The sequence below is a fragment of the Cebus imitator genome, unplaced genomic scaffold (assembly GCF_001604975.1).
Source record: "Cebus imitator isolate Cc_AM_T3 unplaced genomic scaffold, Cebus_imitator-1.0 Scaffold155, whole genome shotgun sequence".
NCBI classification, from domain to species: domain Eukaryota; kingdom Metazoa; phylum Chordata; class Mammalia; order Primates; family Cebidae; genus Cebus; species Cebus imitator.
In genome coordinates this window covers 2,806,306-2,826,700 of record NW_016107470.1, presented here as the reverse complement: position 1 = coordinate 2,826,700, position 20,395 = coordinate 2,806,306, and the positions used below count along the sequence as shown (strand labels likewise).

The following is a 20,395-nucleotide window of genomic DNA, read 5'->3' as shown; positions in this document are numbered from 1 at the left end:
GCGACATCCATGTCTGCATGCATTCAGCAAATGTTTATTCAGCACCTACTACATGCCAGGCAGTGTTCTAGAGGCTCTTTTGTTTAGTGAACTAGAGATAAAAATCTTGCCCCGTGAGGCTTATGTTCCAGTAAGGGATGCCACTGACTTGTTATAGAAGTTTATGTATGAAAAACATTTCAACCATTAGGAGGCTGTGCTCCAGAAGCTCCACAACAGATATAGGGAGGGCTTTCTTACTGCCATCCACGTACTCTGGCAGGATTGTACCTGTACAACCTATTCATTTGTTCCAGAGCCCGATCATCCATTTCTACTTATTCATGCATAGTTAGCAGAAATGGCACTTCCAGGCTTCTGCCATGTGATGTGTCAATGTGACCCCCATAATAAACCATAGAAAATCTGAATCTTCAAATGTTTGATCCCTTCTAATTTGGCCACTGCTGCATAGATGTGGCCTTCTCACTCTGCACCTGCACCTCACCTTGAGGCCCCTATGACTTAATCTTAAACGATGAACAGCTTCTAGAATAACTTTTCTTCATTTTAGCTTTGGCCAGGTGCTTTGCTGAAGTTTCCCAGCTGCATTTCCTACAGGTTTGATAATAGATCTAACCTGTGTCATTAGTTTCTGAGTCAAAGATCCCAGGCGAAGTCACCAACCCACATTCCCTAAACATCCACCTATGTGCCATCTTGGGTTCATGTCCTGGGGCATTTCCCTGGGAACATAACTCTCCAGAAACTGGTTAGTGCCATAAGACAATCCAGATAATTTATTCCCCATCCTGGAATCTGCTGCTTGTCAGAGCTTTAAGGCACCAGTTTCTTCAGTGGTAGACATGCTAAGTTTGAGTCATAGCACTTTCTAGGGCAGATAACTACCCAGAACAAGGACATCATTAGAAACCATTCTAAAACAACATTTTGCATTAACTGCTGCATATAATGCTCACTGATTCTTTGCTGATATTACCAAATGAAGGCTGTTTCTTAATTATCCATTTTTATCATCATTATCACAGTAACAAGGATCATCTAATTCATTTATATTTCCCTTATTGCTGTTGAACCTAGATGATGTTTGTCAGGCTGGTCCTGACTACCAGACTGTTCTGTGTGGCCAGGCTAGAGGGACTATAGCAGTTGAAACACGAGTGCTTCCTCAGAACCCCCATCCAAGCTCGTATCACACAATCATGCAGTGTTTTGTTCCCTTTCTCTGCCCCCACTAAATTGTGAGTTCTTTAAGAACAAGAAGCATCTCTCTAATTCCCAGTATACCCTGTATTCAGCATAGCATAACTACTCAATACATACAACTTACCCCAAGCAGTTATTTCTGCTCTTTGTTGGTGTCTACACAGTGATATGAACAGGAGCCAGAGGAAATATGTATTGAGTAGTTATGATATGCTGAATACAGGGTATACTGGGAATTAGAGAGAGCTATTCTTAGTGATTACAACACAAAGAGGAATAAAGCATAGTTCCTAACTGAGAAGCCCAAAGTCTATCAATTATAGAAAGAACATACTAATGATGACATCAGCTAATGTTCATTGAGTGCTATGTGCTAGACCCTGAACTACATGCTCTGCATGCATTATCTTGTGTAATTATTTTGACAGTAATATACTGTTACCACTCCCACTTTAAAGATCAGGAAGCTAAAGTTTATGGACAAAGCTAAAGAAAGATCCTTTGAAAATGGCAGAGCCAGGATTTTTTGAGGTTTTCTGTTTTTTTTTTTTTTGTTTTTGAGACAGGGTCTTGCTATGTCACCCAAGCTGGAGTGCAGTGACACAGTCTCAGCTCACTGCAACCTCTGCCTTCTAGGTTCAAGCAATTCTCCTACCTCAGCCTCCCAAGTAGGTGGGACTACAGGTGTGTGCCACCATGCCTGACTAATTTTTGTACTGTTAATAGAGATGGAGTTTCGCCATGTTGGCCAGGCTGGTCTCAAACTCCTGACTTCAGGTGATCTGCCCACCTCGGCCTCCCAAAGTGCTGGGATTACAGGCATGAGCCACGGCCTGCAGCCAGAGTCGGGGTTTGAACTCTTGTCTGCCTGGTTATAATACATGTCCCCACACTAAATCAATACTACCTCTATTAAAGCAGGATGAGTAAAAAAGGTGGGGGAAGCTGGAATAAACTAATACCCAAAAGATTGGGAGGAGGCTCCCAGCGCTAGTCCTGTTGACATTAAATCAAATCTTCAATAAAGGTATTAAGATTCTCTCTCTCTCTCTCTCTCTCTCTCTCTCTCTCTCTCTCTCTCTCTCCCTGCATACATATATATATATGGTATATAGTTTATATATTTTAAGCTGGCCCAATATTTTAATTAGTGAGGGCCTTTGAGGAACCAAGCAGAGGAACTCAGCAGACACCTGGAAGTATGTTGATGGCACTTTCTGAAAGCCCATGGAAATGCACATGGACCTCTTGAAACAAGCAAACACCTATTGTTCCTTGTTTCCTCTCTCAGCTGGGCATAGGGGCCAAGTGGAGGAAGTGTCTTCATGGCCATCCTTCAATAAAGAGCAGCATAAATGAGCTCTGCCTCTCCCAAGTTTATTTTACATTCTCTCAGAATGGAGTCAAGAAATGGACATCAGGGACCACATTTGTAAAAATTATGTAAGTTCTGTAACTTACCCCAAGCAGTTATTTCTGCTCTTTGTTGGTGTCTACACAGAGACCTGAACAGGAGCCAGACGAATGGGCAGAATAGAGGAGCAACCAGCCGACCAGACTGTCAGGGTGGGAAGAAGTGGGTGGAGTAGGTGCGAGAAGCTTCAGAGAGGAGAGAAAAACAAAGCAATGATTTCACGAGGCCTGTGGCCAAGTGGGTAGCAGAGACCCTGAAATCTGGTTGAGTGTAAGAAGATTCCTTACCAAGCTGAGGGCAGGTTTTCTGGAAAGAACCTAAGAAAAGAGCTAATGACCCCTAAGAGCCAAAACTAAGCATCACAAGTAGGCCTGCGGAGGTATGGGAAACGTCTACTAGTGTTCAACAAGACTGTGTCCCATGATCTCCTGTATTCATGGAATACTCATCCTGTACAGGTACATGTAGATGTGCGACGTGTATGCACTGAGCCAGGTGATGGGATATCCTGAAGAACAACTTTCCACCAGGAATCTTGTGTAGAATACAGATGAGCAGACTGGCAATGGTGATACAGTGTGAGAGACCCCCAAGAGGGCAGGCAGAGGGTGCTCTGGGATTGTAAGAAAGATACCTACCCAAGTCCTTGTTTGAAGGGGCAGTAAGGGAGCTGGGTGGGCTTTGGAAAGCCAGGTGAGCACTAAAGAATGAGCAGGATTCACCCAGGTGAAGCATGTGAATGGGAGCAAGGTAGCAAAGGGGTCTTTTAGAAGCCAAGAAGCAGCAAGGCTCAAAATCAGGAAGTAAGAGAGCACATGGCATTTCTAGGAACTGCAAGAAACTCAGTCTGGTTTGTGCTCAGAGGGAGAGGTGGGAGGTGGCAAGATGTGGCCCAGCGCTAGCCACTCTCAGACTTAGACTGCATGCCAAAGCCAGGGTACCTTCATTGCTGAGTTTTCCTCCCAAGGGTGGAAATGATCAGGACCTCTTACAGGGCTGTCTTGGGTGTTTAGTGCCACAACTGCTGATAATAAAAAAAAAGATTCTTACTCCTCAAAAATGCCTGATTCTGCATCCAATCATCTTGGCGGGCAGAACCAAAGGAAGCACTTTGCTCATCTTTTCTTGGCCACAAGATTTTCTTGGTGTCCTAATGTTATTAAAATCCTCATAGGCTGAGAAGATGCATTTTGGGCTTCAGAGCATGTCAAAAGTTATATAATTTTCCCAGCCTAATTCTAGCTCAGTGGGCTCAACTTTCGTGGCAATTGAGAATTACCTAGAAAGTTTTAAAAGAAATGCTGATGCCTGGGGCACCCTCAGAGATTCTGATTCAATTGTCTGGAGCCAAGCTGGGCACTGGTATTTTTTAAAGCTCCCCAGGTGATCCCCAGGGCAGCCAGGGTTGAGAATCACTGTAGAATATGCAGCCTAGCAACAGAAACTCTTGAGAAAGGAATGGATGCCTCTTGCCAGGTACTCCAGCCGAGTAGATTCTGGGTCAACTTTTCAAATCTCCCTGGCAGATCATCAAAGGCAGCCTGTGGCAACTGCTGAGACCTCTTGGTGCTCCTCCCACTCCCCCACTCTCCACTGTTACAGATAGATGCAAAGAGCTCTGTTCTAAAGCCACTATAGGGGGCTAAAGAGGCGGGCTACCTCACCCATGCCTGCCACCTCACGGCATCATCTGGCTCCCTGAGCCACATTGTCTGTGCAGCACTAAGAAGCTTTGTCAAGGATTTTTTTTCTTGCATTTACCCGGAAATTCCAAGCAGGCCTCATTAGCACATTACTCAGACTCAGCCAATCCCACATATCACCTTCCTCCTCACCCCCACCTCCAGACTTTTTTTTCTTCATTTGCCCATTTATTCACTGCAGTTGGATTTTGTTTCCTGTGCCCTGAAAAGCACATTTTTGGAATGGAAATGCTGCTGGAAGAATGTGGGTGGCTGTGAGCTCAACGATCCTGGCCAATCACCCCTCATTGCCCTCCTGGCAAAATCCCATCCATCAGGAGTACTGGGCAACAAGCCCTCTAAATACTTCCCAAGGAGCTGCCCTGTGTTGTTCCTTCTGTATGGAGACAGCAAATCGGCAGCTGAAGCTCCCAGGTTGTTTCTTGCAGCAGTTAACAGCTGCCCTAGTGTTAATTCCCAATCAATAGCCCAGAGATGCTGCTACTCTTACAGCTGTCGGGCTGACAGCCTCTACAGCACATTTTGAAAGTAACTTGCCAGTGGTGGGACTCTCTGCTCCTTGGGTACACCCAAGAGAAGTCCTCATCAGGCTTCAGAAGGGGCACCAAGTGCCCCTTACCCAGTGTAAAGGCCTAGCGGCAGGCTGAACAAGCAGGTGGCTCCACCCCTCTTCTGGTCAGGTGATAACTTGGGGACACAGTGGAACTGAGGGCCCCCCACCCAGAGTAGCAGCCCCTCAAGATATTCATGAAGCTCTCATTTTTCAATTTTGGCTTGTTTCGAACTTTTTTCTGCTTGAGATGGCTATTATATTTCTTCCATCTAAAACCCTCATTCAAATCCATCTTCTTTTTTTTTTTTCCTAACTCAAATAGCCACAGTTTCTCATTTCTTGCCTGTGTTGCTCCCTCCAGCTCCCTGTGGACAGAATGAGACCCGAGAAGATGGTAAAATAATCCAGCTTCCTCCTTGCAAGACAGGAGCTTGGATCGTGCCAGCCATCATGGCCTGCTACCTCTTAGTGGCAAACATCTTGCTGGTCAACCTCCTCATTGCTGTCTTTAAGTAAGTGGATCCTTCAGGGCACATGGGGTGGACGAGGACAGCAGGGTTGAAGGGGAGTCAGTGCTGCAGAAAACAGTGGGTTTTTCTCACTTGATTCTCTTTGGTCTCTATTTTAGCAATACATTTTTTGAAGTAAAATCAATATCCAACCAAGTTTGGAAGTTTCAGAGGTATCAGCTCATCATGACTTTCCATGAAAGGCCAGTTCTGCCCCCACCACTGATCATCTTTAGCCACATGACCATGATATTCCAGCACCTGTGCTGCCGATGGAGGAAACACGAGAGCGACCCGGATGAAAGGGACTACGGCCTGAGTACGCTTCAAGTGACAGCCCAGCCACCACAAATCAGAACTCCCTACCACTTCCTATAGGCAATCATGCAGGACAGCATGGCCACCTAGGTCCTCCCACCTCCTGCAGACCATGGACAGCTCTGAAGGCTTGGAGAGGATTGGGGCATAGGGGAGTTGGTTTGAATGAGAAATAATGTCAGAAAGAAGATGGTAGAGGCTGAAATAGAGCACTCTTAGCCTCAAGTCTTTCATAGGGAGATATGATCAGTCTCCAGCAGGGCTGTTTTAGCACCTTCATAAGTTCTAAGTGTCTTGCTTTCCAAGAGATCTCAACCCAAAATACATTAACCATATCAATATGCCACCCAAGGCTACATTATGTACAATTTAAGCAATAATCTCTGGACCTGTAACTTTTTCCAGACTTAAACATTTTCCTAAACCTTAGGGATTGTGTCTAGATTGTGCCTCATGAAAAGACCAGCCCTACTTTCTGTTACTTGAAGGACAAAACAGAAGACCCTTTACCATCCACCTTCCAGCCCAGTGTTTCTAACAGGAGGTTCTATTAGCATTGAGGTGGAACAATTCCTTGTTGCATAGGATCGTGCCACACATTACAGGAGGTTTGACACATCCAGCCTCCACACACAGAATGCTAGTAACTCTCACAGGTTCCTAAATACCCCTTGGGTCCCACGCTCCATTAAGAACCACTGGGAATCCAGCCCCATACCAACAAGCTCCTATGGTTTCTCAAAGTGTGTCAAACAGGCCATCTACGTCAAATCTACTGAACAAGCACCCCTGGGAGTATAGCCCAGGAGTCTACCTCCCTCTGTGGGGTCACCAGTATACCTAAGGTTTGAAACCAAAATGATATGGTCAACAGCTTCTCTGAAGCTCTTAACACCCTCCGTGACCTTGCAATGCCCAACTTGTTTTTAGACATCAACATTAGAGAGAGCTGGGAATTCCAGAATTCACTGTACTGTATCCATCTGAAACACAAATTTAAGCAAACAGAAAAGTTGGAGGGGTCAGGGTGGATGACCTATGAAATAAACCCTAAGCTTCTTGACTCAGGAACCCTAGCCAATGTGAAGGAGCCTGGGGTACAAAATCAGGGACGGCAGGGTGCTCTAATGAATGATGGCCTGCAGTGAGTAACATGCTGAGGGCTCGCTCAGGGTCCCAAAACAATTTACAGGAAAGCATGATTCGTTTGTGGTAGAAAAGAAACCTCACTTATCCAGGGAAGGTAGGAAGGGGGTGTCTGTAAGTACAATGCAGGAAGTAGGACAATCTGGAGATCCATTTCTGTTCCAGTGCCCACACCCTTGCCGAAGTCCAGAGGACTGCACAAGCCAGACGCTGGGTTAGGTGAGAGCCAGATCCATACAGCTGCTGTGCATGGTTTTCTTGTCATTATCATCAATGAGAGCAACAAAAGCATTGCCAGGTCACCGGATGCTCAGAAGAAAAGAACGGCCATGTCCGCTTTTTCAGAGAAGAAAGATTTTAGTGCTGTGGCTGGGTCGGAAAGGATGAAGGTCAGGGCCAAGGGCCCTGCCTTGTACACATCCATCAGGGAAACTGAACTTTTCACTATCCATCTGTAGTCTTAATTAAAAGAACCCAGGGCACTGCCAAGTTCTGGCAGAGCCTCAGACACAAAAGCACTCTGAAATGTAAAATTGAATTTTTAAAAAATAGTATTTTATTTTTGCTAAAAAGGCATTACATATAGCCAAAGAAGTTAAATGAAGTGCCAGCAGAGTAAGTATTAAATATACTCCCTGGAGTCTCAAATATAGCAATAGTGATAGCAGCAAGAGCAATCGTCTGTGATTTGACGGCCTCTCTAAACTGCCTCTTTTCATTCCCCTCCTTCCAGGCTAAAATGCTCTGAATTTCATGAGTGAATCTCAAGTGTCCCCTATAATACAGGTCTGCCTCACCTTAGGAAGCCTCCCATATTTGACAAAAGCAGTCTGATTTCTGGTATTTTCTTTTCTCTCACCTGCTTTTACATTCATACTTTCCATACCCCAGACAAATTCAGGCTAATGTGTCAAAGCAAGCAAGAGCCACCTCAGCAAACTAAATCTCTGAGGGTCTAAAATCCCGGGCTCCAAACATTTGGGACAATCCCTATTGCATCTCAAGGGCATGAGATTAGAAGAGGGACTTGTCCCATTGATGCAATTGGCAAAGCAGTTCTCTCACCCTAACCCTGATTCATAAACCAATTAAAGGTTCGACTTTCCACTGGGCTCTTTCTACTGCTGTGTCGGTTATGAATCCATTTACCTCTTAGTAACAGAAACCAGGCTAACAATAACACAAATAAATAAGGCTTCATTTTTTTCACGTAACAAAAGTCAAGAACCCAGAGCTCAACAACAGCTCATTGAAGTCAAAGATCCAGAGTCCTCCTATTTTTAGGCTCAGTTATTCTTTTTGTGCTCTCTTGTTTCATGGCCACAAAATATCTGCCTCACCTCTAGTCATCACGTTCGTGTTCCAGGCAGGAAAAAGAGGGGACGGTGAAAAACTATAGAAAAAAGCAACCAAATCTCTATATTTTATCAGGAAAGTAAAATCTCTTCCCAAGACACCACCCCTCCTTCCAGCAGACTTTTGTTTCTTGGCCCAAACTGGGTCCTCGTGGTTGCCGCTAGCTTCAAGGGAAACTGGAAATTTTGTGTTTGGCTTTCTCAGCTCAGTAGCAGGAAAGTAAAAAAGGAGGAGGAGGGTGCAAAAGGGCTTTTAGTAAGGCCAATCAATATGTCTCTCTGCCGCACCCCCAGCCCAGAAGTTTTTGAGCTTTTAAGATACCTCTATGCTTTGAATAGCTTCCTTGATATAGCTTTTTCCCTGGCCTCACGGCTTGCCTAATTCTACCCAGCTCCTGCAGTAAACCAGTTATGCTCAGGTGAACTTCAGAGACCCATAATAAATCTCATGTTGAGAAAGAACATGGTGATGGAAGTTGCCTAATTGGATTTGGATTTCATTTGAGACTTGGCAAGGAATCCAGGACCCCTTTCCCCACTGGATTTATATTGGGACTGTCATTAGGCTCACAAAACAGAGCCATTGCTTTTACTTCTCTCCCTCATGGCTCTTTTTTTTTTTTTTTTTTTTTTTTTTTTGTCATAGAACTCTTCATAACTGATGATGAGCTCAAGAAAGTACATGACTTTGAAGAGCAGTGCATAGAAGAATACTTCAGAGAAAAGGATGATCGGTTCAATTCATCCAATGATGAGAGGATACGGGTGACTTCGGAAAGGTATGTTTCATGGACGCATGCCTCCGGCAGATGTGCTGTGCCAGGGCATGCTTTATCCGTTGAGTTTATTCACACAGTCACAAAACAGAGACCTTTTGTGTCTGTTTTTATTGTTTGAGAAATCATGGAGCTTGTGAAAGAACAGAACCTTGCCTAAAGTGTCTACAGATCAAAATCCCAGACTTACAGATCCTACGCTTCTCCAGCAGGCAGTAGAAGCTGTCCTCCCAGACAGAAGAGAATTTTGAGTACAGGACAGCCTGAGGTTGCAGGCTCAGACCAGAAATTGGAAAGTTCTGACCCAGACGAATCCCAAGTGAGACTCACCCGACTCTAGGCTCCCCAGCAGTTTATGTTTTGTGTAGGCTATTGAAAGTCTTTTCCAAAGGAGTCGAACAGCCCTAGTGCCTGGCTTATATGGGTGCCCAACACCTTCTGAATAAATGACAGTAAGAGAGCTGTAAATTAGCTAAAATAATAATTAGGATTTTCACCCATAATTTTTTTTTCTTTTTATAGAACAAGATAAAAACAAAAAATAAAATTAAATCAGATTTTTCTACCCAGTGGTTATATACATTTAGATCTCATTGGTAGCCAGGAGGACTATAAGAAAAATCTTCCAACTGAAGGATATACCTCAGAGTATTTTTTTTTTAAAGAGAGAGAAAGAGACAGAAATCTTCAAATAAATAGAAGAGAAATTTTAAACCTAATAAGTCTAGCTTTATGAAAATACCCTTACATTTTCTTATTTTTCTTATTTTGCTGTAGTCTAATAAAACCTTCATTCCAGGCTGGCACATTCAGAACCTAGCATTTGGGAACCACTGTTCTGAAGAACACCCAGAATATTATAACACATGGGTGTAACTTTAAATTTTAAGCATTTGCAATATAAAGATGGCAGAAGCAAATTAGAAATAGTGTAGAAAGGCATAACATATTGATGACTTTAGTCAGTATGACTCAGGCTTCTAAGATTCAAGGCAGTCACCTTCAGTTTTCATGAAATGACATTTTGTCTGCTCATCCACTTCAGACTTCTCTAGTGGCTCTGTAGAAATTACATAAATGGTATATTCTGTCCCTGGCCTTTTATTTCTTTAAAGAATTCTGTCTAGATAAGTAGGTATACACACATATGCCATTGAGTGATTGTATCCATCAGTACTCAGCCAATACTAATAAAGTTTAAAGCAATGCACAGATTTTATACACATCTGTTGCTGCACATCTGTTACATTTTATGATGATATAATGTAAAGCAATTTTCTGGCAAACAGAAGAAGGAACTAAAAGTCTGAAGATATTTCTCATTCTGAGGCCTTGAGAAAGCTATTTATTAATGGACATATAAGTACGTAGTTCCCCGGAAACTGTGCTATGTGGACACATTACCGATTGTTCAGACATGTTTACAAGGCATTTTTCTACAGGCCTTTGAAATGCTTTTTAAATTCAGAAAAGCCATAGACCTGGTGGGAAACAGAGTTAGGGAAAAAAAGAGTGTTAAGATGCAAGGAAAACTTTGCCTCCAGAGGAACTAGAACCAGGAGGTGCAGCACCAGCACATATGAATAAATTGTGACCATTTCACTAATTCTGACAACAAACAGAAACTAATGTACATCTACTTGAGCCTCTGGCCCCATGCCTGCAAACCCTTTAAGACTTCTCCTTCCCCAAGGCCCCGTTCCTTTCTGCGTAATTACAGAGCTCCATCCTCAAAGAGGATGGCCAAGGTGAACAATTTCCAAAAGTCCAGGACAGAATGTAGATCCACCCTCCCTGTGTCCTAGCCATTAAATTGACCTGGAGTAGTGGGGGCCTAAAGGACCAAGATGACCTCATGACCAAGCCCAGATATCAGAGAAACAAACCTAAGCCATGCTTCATACTGCTGCTTCTGTTTGTGTGTGTGTGGCGGGGTGGGGGGAGTTTTAATGCTTTTGCTGTCGCTGCTGTTAGTTTTTTTTTTTTTGCATTTGTAAGTGAACCAAAAGATAACATCTCTCAACACTGAAATTGCTCTCAGCACAACAGACACACCATAGGGTGCACAAGGGAACATAAATTAACCACGGGAAGAACAGATCCGTATTACCAGTCTCAAACATCTAGGACGTGTCCTGAGTGTAGCAGCAGGTGAAATCACCTGTCCTATTTACATTTGAGCGAGAGAAAGATATGGATATGGATATGTATGTATAAACACACATTTGGAAAGGTACGTATGGTTAGATTTACCTAAATTAGCTGTGCGTAGTCTATACAGTATGTAGAATAGTATATAGTTTTACCTTCCCATTAGATAACCCCAATAACAGGGATTTGAAATCAACATTAAGAGCTGGCTCTTTGTCCTGCTAAAAGACTTAGGAAAAGGGGCTTCTTTACAGAATAAGCTTCATACTCCTCCTCCTGCCACTGCCCTTAAAACACAAGTTATTTAAACAGGTTGTATTTGGGTGAGTCTTCTTAGAAATACAAAGCTACCCCCATAATTATCCATTTAAATGGATCATTATTCAATCACACTTTTGCAGCACGGTGGTATGTAAAGAGCTAAATACAAATTCAGGAGATCATTAACACCTCATAGGAACTTGATTCTGAAAAATCCTTGTCTTTCCCCTTTTTTATATAGCCATGACCCTGATGCATCTAGAGAAATTCTAGAATATAATGAGCTAGTGGAGTAACCAATGCCCTATGCTTTATTTGGGATATCTAACTAATGATAATTATACTCTAATAACCAAGCTTTTCGTCTATTAAGCAACATTGGTGACTGGCTTTTTTTTTTTTTTTTTTTTTTTTTTTGCCAAGGAGCTTTGGACTCTTGGCTGAAGATAACCAATACTTGATGACTGTTTCATCCAGTTCTGTGCTCACTATCTTTTTATGAGTTCAGTTCTGTTTCAATACGTGAATACCAGGCTTTCACCATTGCCAGGCAGTAAGCCACACACTAAGGACCCACAAGGCGGGCTTTAGTCCTCAGGAAACATGCAGCCTCATTGAGTTCTTGTGTACATACCAACAGGGATGACCAGAAGCATCCAACCCAGGTTGGATTGAAGGTTCTCAATCTCCAGCAGGTCTCAAAATCATCTGGAGGGCTTGCTACAACACAGGTTGGCTGGGTACCCCCTTCCCACCCCTAGAGTTTCTGATTCACTAGGTCTGGGGTAAAGCCTGAAAATTGCACTTTTTTTTTAATTTGAGGCAGAGTCTTGCTCTGTCGCCACGCTGGAGTGCGGGGGCACAATCTCGGCTCACTGCAACCTCTGCCTCCTGGGTTCAAGTGATTCTCCTGCCTCAGCTTCCCAAGTAGCTGGGACTACAGGTGCCTGCCACCATGCCCAGCTAATTTTTGTACTTTTAGTAGAGTTGGGGTTTCACCACGTTGGCCAGGATGGTCTCAATCTCTTGACCTCGTGATCCATCTGCCTCACCCTCCCAAAGTGCTGGGATTACAGGCATGAGCCACCGCGCCCAGCCCAAAAAATGCATTTCTAACATGTTTCCAGATGATGCTGATGTAATGTTGACCCCGCTTGTCTGGGAACCATACTTTAAGAACCACTGATGGGAAACAATGGATACCTGTAAGTCCAGACCTGGGACAGGATGGTGCTGAATTATTCACTGTAAATCATATAAAATCCTGGCATCTTACATTTGGAAACTGTTCTGGAGGTCACTGAGTACAGACTGCTTGTACTCAAAGCACTTGTTTCCTCCACACACCTGACCAATGGCAACTTAAGAAACACGTTCTGAGCAACTGACACAAGCAAGGCCTGAGTAGGAGGAGAGGATACAGGGAGCCTACTTTGAAATAATGCACTATCTAGTTACTCGCAACCTTAATTTGAATACCTCCTGGAAAAGAGGAGAAACTGGCTATGCTATCAGTCTTAGAAATGAATACAGGAAAAGACTTTTCTATCTGAAAATTAAGGCCGGGCATGGTGGTTCACACCTGTAACCCCAGCACTTTGAGACGCTGAGGTAGGCAGATCACGTGAGTTCAGGAGTTCAAGACCAGCCTGGCCAACATGGTGAAACCCGGTCTCTACTAAAAATACAAACAGCCAGGCATGGTGGCAGGCGTCTTGTAATCCCAGCTACTTGAGGGGCTGAAGCAGGAGAATCACTTGAACCCGGGAGGTGGAGGCTGCAGTGAACAGAGATGGAGCCACTACACTCCAGCCTGGCCAACTGAATGAGACCTTGCCTAAAATAAATAAATAAAAGAAAGAAAGAAAATTAAAATTATTTTCTCTCTGAAATAATATTTTACATATGTGAAGATCATTGTCATCTCCCCACGGTGCTGTGTCTTTTCCAAACTAGATATCCCATGCTTATTTAATTGCTTATCCGACTTTCCAGCAGATCGTCCACTACCCTGCTCACTTTCTCCATATGCACTTCAAATTGCCAACATCCTTTAAATGTGGTGTCTAAGCTAAACTCAATTCCCTGTGTTGTAGTCAGAACCTAAATTTAATTCCTTTATCCATTCATTTACTTTTTTTGAGCACCTACTGTGCGCTGGACTAGTACATATAGAGTAGGACAAGGAATTATCTTCATGGTATAATGGAAAGAACACAGTATAATGTGCATAGTATAGTATAACAAAATTTTAATACTAATTCTGCAGTAACTAGCTGTGTGACCTTGAGCAACTTAACTCAACTCCTCTTAACCTATGTCCCCATTCATAAAATGGAGTATTAAGACTTAACTAGAGAGTATTAAAAGTTACTGAGATACATATGTATGAGGTATTATGCTTTCAGTAAATGGTGATTATTATTTTTTGACCTACACAGTAGATGTGCTATACAATTATATTACTATTCTTAGCGACCAAGTCACATCTTTGGTTCAGAGTACACTTTCAATGAATTAAACCAGGGCTTTTATACATGAGCTGATTCAATATCCTCAGACTTCTTCTTGTGAAATGTTTGTTTTAACCTGGAATCCAGATTTAATAGTTATTACTATAAAATTTTTCTTTATTTTTTTCCCTTTAGCTCATTATTTCAGCACCTCAAGTATTTTTGGATCCTGATTTTTTCATCTATTAATTTTTCATCCTGTTCATTTTAGGCTATCATTTGTTTGATGACCACACTTACTATATCTTTGACATAGTTCACCAAAATGTTCACAAGCACAGATCAGGTAAAACAAGTCAGAGGACCACGGCATGACTCCAAAAACTATCTTTCATGATGACATCAGCTCATTGCTCTACCATCTCTCCTTTGGTTAATTAGCCAGCTAGGTATTCCCATTTCTCCAGGTGGCCCAGCATGTCAACCTCCTGTCTAAAACCACAAGGTACAGCACAGATACTGTACATCTATGTCAATATGTTGGTCTTGATTATCAAAAAAGGGGCAAGATTAATACTGATCTCATGCAACCTCCTGTTAAGTAACCTTATCATTTTTAAGCAATCAAAAAATACCATCTGTTTAATTACCCACTACTGAGCCATTTTATAATGCTGCCCAGAATTTATGCCAAATTTACGTAATTTCTAGAATCCAGGAATTTTAAATATCAGGAAAAGTTTTTTCTATCTCCAATTTCTTGGCATTTGTTTTTATTTCCCATTGGTTTTTAAGGGTTGCCTACATTTTCTGGTGATCACAGTTGCGAGTTCTTTTAGGGTTCCTTTAACCCACTGAAAGCATACTTCAAAAAATGCTGGCTTGTGGGCAACATCTGCCCACACAGGGCTGTTTTGCTGGACTTGCAGTGATTGTTAAAATTCATCCTGAATATGTCTTTGGAGTAGGCATGCTCTCCACTGCCACAGAGTCCCTGCCTCCATCATCTGACATCCAGCCTGCTTTCCCGACACACTTGATCTGCCTGCCTATAGGCATTTAATCCCCCAGACTCTTGATTAAAGCATCCAGATCATCCCACCATCACCCAACCTGCCAGGCTTCACTTGTCAGAGGACGTTTGAGGTTTGAATTTTCTCCTTGATGGCAACATTTAAGCAAAAGCAAGGATTTAGCACTGTTCCTAATGTCATCTTTTAATTTAGCATTCTTCCCCAAACAAGTAAGGTTTTTTGCCCTTTTTCATTGTACCTAGATCCAAAAAGTGATAGAAACATAACTATTAATAGTATATTCAAGGCCAGGCACAGAAAGACAAACATCACATGTTCTTGCTTATTTGTGGGACCTAAAATTCAAATCAATTGAACTCATGGGCATCAAGAGTCGAAGGATGCTTTCCAGAGGCTGGGAAGGGTAGTGTGGGGTTGGAGAGGGGAGGGAATGGTTAATAGGAACAAAAAAAAATACAAAGAATGAATAAGACCTACTATTTGATAGCACAATAGGGTGAATATACTCAATCATAACTTAATTGTATATTTTAAAATAAAGAATGTAATTGGCTTGTTTGTAACTGAAAGGATAAATGATTGAGAGGATGGATACCTCACTCTCCATGATGTGCTCATTTCACCTCGCATGCCTGTGTCAAAACATCTCATGTACCCCATAAATATATACATACACCTACTATGTACCCACAAAATTAAGTAAAAAGTCAGAAAAAATAGTATATTCAACTTAAAATTTTTCATTACAATGGCAGATGGAAATGACTTAGGATATATGAAATTCATAATATGTTTTTGAATCAGCTTAAGCCAAAAAGCTGAGCTTCATCCACCTCCCACCATATCTTTTTCCAAAGCTGATCTTTGGTCTCTGCACTGAATAAGTTTAAACTTGTTTCTCTTTTTCTCCCCAGAGTTAATGAGAAAGATAATTAACCCAAAGGGAAGAGTAGGTGGCCCTAAAGGACTTAATAATTCATAGATTAGATATGAGTCTGTGGATAAGCAGGAATTTGCTATAACTGTTCTGCATCATTGCCTTTGATTGGAAACCTGTGTTCCCTTTTCCAACAGGATCCCCAAGGATTGAGTTCATGCAATACGGGATTGCTTGTATCCTATCCTCCATGCACCCCACTGCCAGCACTCAGGGAATGTCTGAAATTTAGAACAGGCACGGCCAGTCAATACTCTGTTCTTTTACCACATTTTCTTTCACCACATTTCAAGGTTATCAGAAAGGAAGGCGAAGTTCCATAAAATAGCATAACAATTCTTAAGGAATTGCACGTGGAAGCCAAAATACTCTTTGCCACCACAATCTTTTGAATGCTGTTTTCCTGGCATTTCTTTTTATTTCCCATTGGTTCTTAAGGGTTACCTACATTTTCTGGAGATCACAATTAGGAGTTACTTCTCCAAACTGTGAGGACATACTGCTGGCTGAAGAGGCTAGTTATCATCTTAGCTGGGGTTTTGCACCTACCTATTGGGCCTCCTCTCATGGGCCACCCCACAGCTTTCCAGCACCCCATTGTGTCCCTGCTCTGATAACCTCTTGAGTTATTCAGAAATGAGCCATTTGAGGTTGGAGATTTGAAAGAGGGAACGTTCAATAATGAGTTCCTCCCATAGCAGCTCCTCCTCTCTGCAGTGCCTCTTTTTTCTTAGTCACTTTAGGTATCTGTCTCCTTAAATTATCCATAAATTTGTTATCATCCATATATATCTCCATTTGTATCCCCCAAATTCTTTGATCAGAATCAGTTCTCAGTGACTACAATCATGACCCAAAACTGTTGGTATGTACCTCAGGCCTGTTTATATCTGTGACACCTCTCCATTTACACTGAACTTTTTTTTTTTCATTTTTTGAGACAGGGTCTCACTGTGTCACCCAGGCTGGACTACAGTGGCACCATCTGGGCTCACCACTGCCTCAATCTCCTAGGCTCAAGTGATCCTCCTACCTTGGCCTCCCAAGTACCTGGGACTACAGGCATATACCACAACTCCCAGCTGATCTTTGCATTTCTGTAGAAACTGTGTCTCCTCATGTTGCCCAGGCTGGTCTTAAACTCCTGGGCTCAAGTGATCCATCTTCCTCAGCCTCCCAAAGTGTGGGGATTACAGGTGTGACCCACTGCACCCAACCTGAAAAAATTTCTTTTAAAGATTCAAGGGAGCATTCTAGTTATGAAACAAACATATGTAACCTTAACTCTAGGACTTTTAAATTCTTTTATAACCCCTATATTAAACTCTTATCAGTTAAGTCCATGACCTAAATGATCATACATTTAGGTGGTTAAACACACCCAGAATTCTGGGAGAAAATGGAGAAAACAGTCCATTATTATTTTAGTCAAGCCTTACCTTTCAGCCCATCTCTGAGTCCATGGGAGAGTTAAGGTTTGGTAAGAACAGTTGCTTGGCCCTATTCCAACAGCGTCTGTCTCCTGGTTCCATGCCCTGCAGCCATGCCTCTTCACTCTTGGGGCTTTCCCATGTACCTTCTCTTTCCCTGAGGAGACTCTTCCTCCTGCACTGCTCTGCCATCCTGTCATCTCCTTTGGCTACTCAGTTTGTGTCCAGTTTACTGCCTACATCCAGGCAACCAGGTCCTGACTCTTCTTTGTGGGGGAAAAGAAATGCTGAGTGCAGTGGCTCCTGCCTGTAAAAATCCCAGCACTTTGAGAGGCTGAGGTGGATGATCAATCACTTGAGATCAGGAGTTTGAGACCAGCCTGGATAACATGGTGAAACCCTGTCTCTACAAAAAGTACAAAAATTAGCTGGGCGTCGTGGTGCATGCCTGTGGTTCCAGCTACTCAGGAGGCTGCAGTGGAGGATTGCCTGAGCCCCGGGAGGTCAAGACTACAGCAAACTGTGATCGTGCCTCTGCACTCCAGCCTGGGTGACAGAGTAAGACCCTGTCTCAGGAAAAAAAAACTAAAATAAAAATAAATACTAAATAAAAAGAGGCAGGATCTCCCTGTGTTGCCCAGGCTGTCTGTGGTGCTGTGCTACAGTCATAGCTCGCTGCAGCCTCGAGCTCCAGGGCTCAAGCCATTTTTCCACCTCAGCCTCTTGAGTAGCTGGGGCTATAGGGACACATGGCTTTTTAGGTCCTGACTCTTCTGTTACCTGTTGTTGCTGCATCAGCCCTGCCTCTCACCTACACGTTTTCTCTATAGCGTTGGATCCTGGGGATAAAGGTGGAGGGCAGGATGTGGGCAGAGAGGCCCCCACAGCACAGGCAATGGCAAGGAGATACCTCAGAGCACTCAGACCAGTGACCACATGCAGTTAGGTCAAAACAGCAACTTCATCTCTGTCATTACCAACCTGTTACACACTGGGCTCCAGAGAGAAAGGGAGGAGAAATAAAATGACCCTGCCTCTTATTACTCTCCTAGCATGAGAGAGCTAGTGAGACCCAATACCTAAAGTATGTTAAGCAAAACATCTCATGCTACAGAAATGCATGATCTGTCCTCCTCTGGACTTAAATGAACAAGTGTTTTATGTACTTAACAAAGTTTATTGGCTAGGCATGGTGGCTCATGCCTGTAAGACCAGCACTTTGGGAGGCCGAGGCGGGAGGATTGCTTGAGCCCAGGAGTTCAAGCCCAGACTGAGCAACATAATAGGACCCCATTGCTACAAAAAAAATTTCAAAAGTTAGCTGGGCATGGTGATGCTCACCTATAGTCCCAGCTACTTGGGAGTCTGAAGTAGGAGAATCACTTGAGCCTTGGAAGTCAAGGCTGCAGTGAGCCATATTTGCACCACTGCCTTCCAGCCTGGGTAACAGAATGAAACGTTAACTCAAAAATAAATAAATATAATAGATTATTGCATTGCAAAATAATTAACTACAGTACTTGCAAAATCAAACTCCATAGGCTAGATGGTGAAAAAGTAATTGCAAGTCTATGAGATGCACAAACTTGTTATTTTAAGTAATTTTGTTTCTTTGGCTATGTTTATATGACAAAATGAAGTGACAGAGGGAAAAGCTGTATTTTCCTTCTGAATTAACTGTGTCAGCTGAGTGCATGGCATTGAGCTTGCCAGATACAGAATGGCTCAATGTACAAGTCTTCTGAGAATACACCTGGGCATGGTGGCAGAGTGTGCCTGGCCCCTGAAATGTGCTGGGTTGGTTATGGGGCAGCAGGAGGGAGCATAAGAAAAAATGACAAGGAGGGCTCCTGAGGGCAGGCTGGGACCTTCGGCTGGGTGAAGGGAAGCGGAAGGATAAAAGCAGAGTGGGGACTGGGGCCCTTAGAGAGGCAGAAATGTGCCCGAAGGCAGAGGAGTCACACCCCCATGCTCCTGGCCAGCAGGAGAGGAGGTTTTTAAGAAGCCTACAGGTCTCTCAGAGATCCACATGCCTCTTGTATTATACCTGCTTCTGGCATTGAAATGTATGTGCTTCCCTAATAGAGGTGTTCCTGTCATTAACACCTCACCCCCACCCCAACAGACTGCCAGGACCCAGCCTAATTCCCACATCCACTGTGAAGCATATTCTGTAGCCATGGTCTACCTGCAGCAAGTGCCTGAAGAATCAGCAGTCAAATGATTTATTTTGCTTATTGAAAGGACTGGAAAAAATAACTTTAATCCTCTCCAGAAAAGTTGTGCATGGGTCTCATTTAAATTCACCAAAAGGTTTGTCTTTGGACATTTAAAAGTGAAAGTCTGAGCTGAAATTATGACTTGGCTTTGGTTTGTCCTTTTCAAGTTAATTTGAGCAAGTGAAAAATAAGGTACGATTTTATTTTTAATATGTGGCCTCTAATACATGGCTTCTACAGAGAGAGGAGAGGAATTGACTTATTGACAGATACTCCAGTGTTTACAACAAATTGCTTTATGCAATCTTGGTTAAATTTCTTGATGCCCAGGCAGACTGAGTGACAATTAAGTTCATAAATGTCATTGACCCAGTGAGCATTTGTTGACACCTGGCAGGTATTAGGTTAGCCACATAGAAACGAAAACAGGAATATAAGAAAACCCATGCCCCTAAGAATACCCAGGGTTCACACTTGTGATCACAGCACTTTGGGAGGCTGAGGCAAGAGAACCATTTGAGCCCAGGAGTTGAAGACCAGCCTGGACAACACAGCAAGCCCCTGTCTCTACAAAAAAATTTAAAAACCAGCTAGCATGGTAGCATGCACCTATAGTCCCAGCTACTAGGGAGGCTGAGGCGAGAGGATTGCTTGAGTCTGGGAGGTCGAGGCTGTAGAGAGCTATGATCACACCATTGAAATCCAGCCTGGGTAACAGAGTGAGACCTTGTCTCAGACAGACAAACAAAAGCTAGGGCATGGTTGTTCATGCCTGAAATCCCAGCACTTTGGGAGGCCAAGGCAGGAGGATCGGTTGAGCTCAGAAGTTTGAGACCAGTCTGGGCAACAAAGTGAGAACCTCGCCTCTTAAAAAGTTAATTTAATTTTAAAAAGAAAAGAATTTCCAGTGGGAGAAGAGAAGTCTAGAAA

At 43.0% G+C, this 20,395-nt stretch overlaps 1 protein-coding gene across 13 annotated transcripts in view; it reads left to right on the top strand.

Annotated features, from left to right (window-relative positions):
* The window catches only part of TRPM3 (transient receptor potential cation channel subfamily M member 3), a 587,648-nt gene that overhangs the window by 558,031 nt on the left and 9,222 nt on the right, over positions 1–20,395 (top strand). For all 13 annotated transcript variants that reach the window (XM_037743827.1, XM_037743826.1, XM_017543459.2 and 10 more), the window contains 3 exons: positions 5,238–5,388; positions 5,505–5,704; positions 8,851–8,983. In XM_037743827.1, coding sequence (XP_037599755.1) covers positions 5,238–5,388; positions 5,505–5,704; positions 8,851–8,983 — 484 coding nt within the window. The remainder of the gene's footprint in view (positions 1–5,237; positions 5,389–5,504; positions 5,705–8,850; positions 8,984–20,395) is intronic.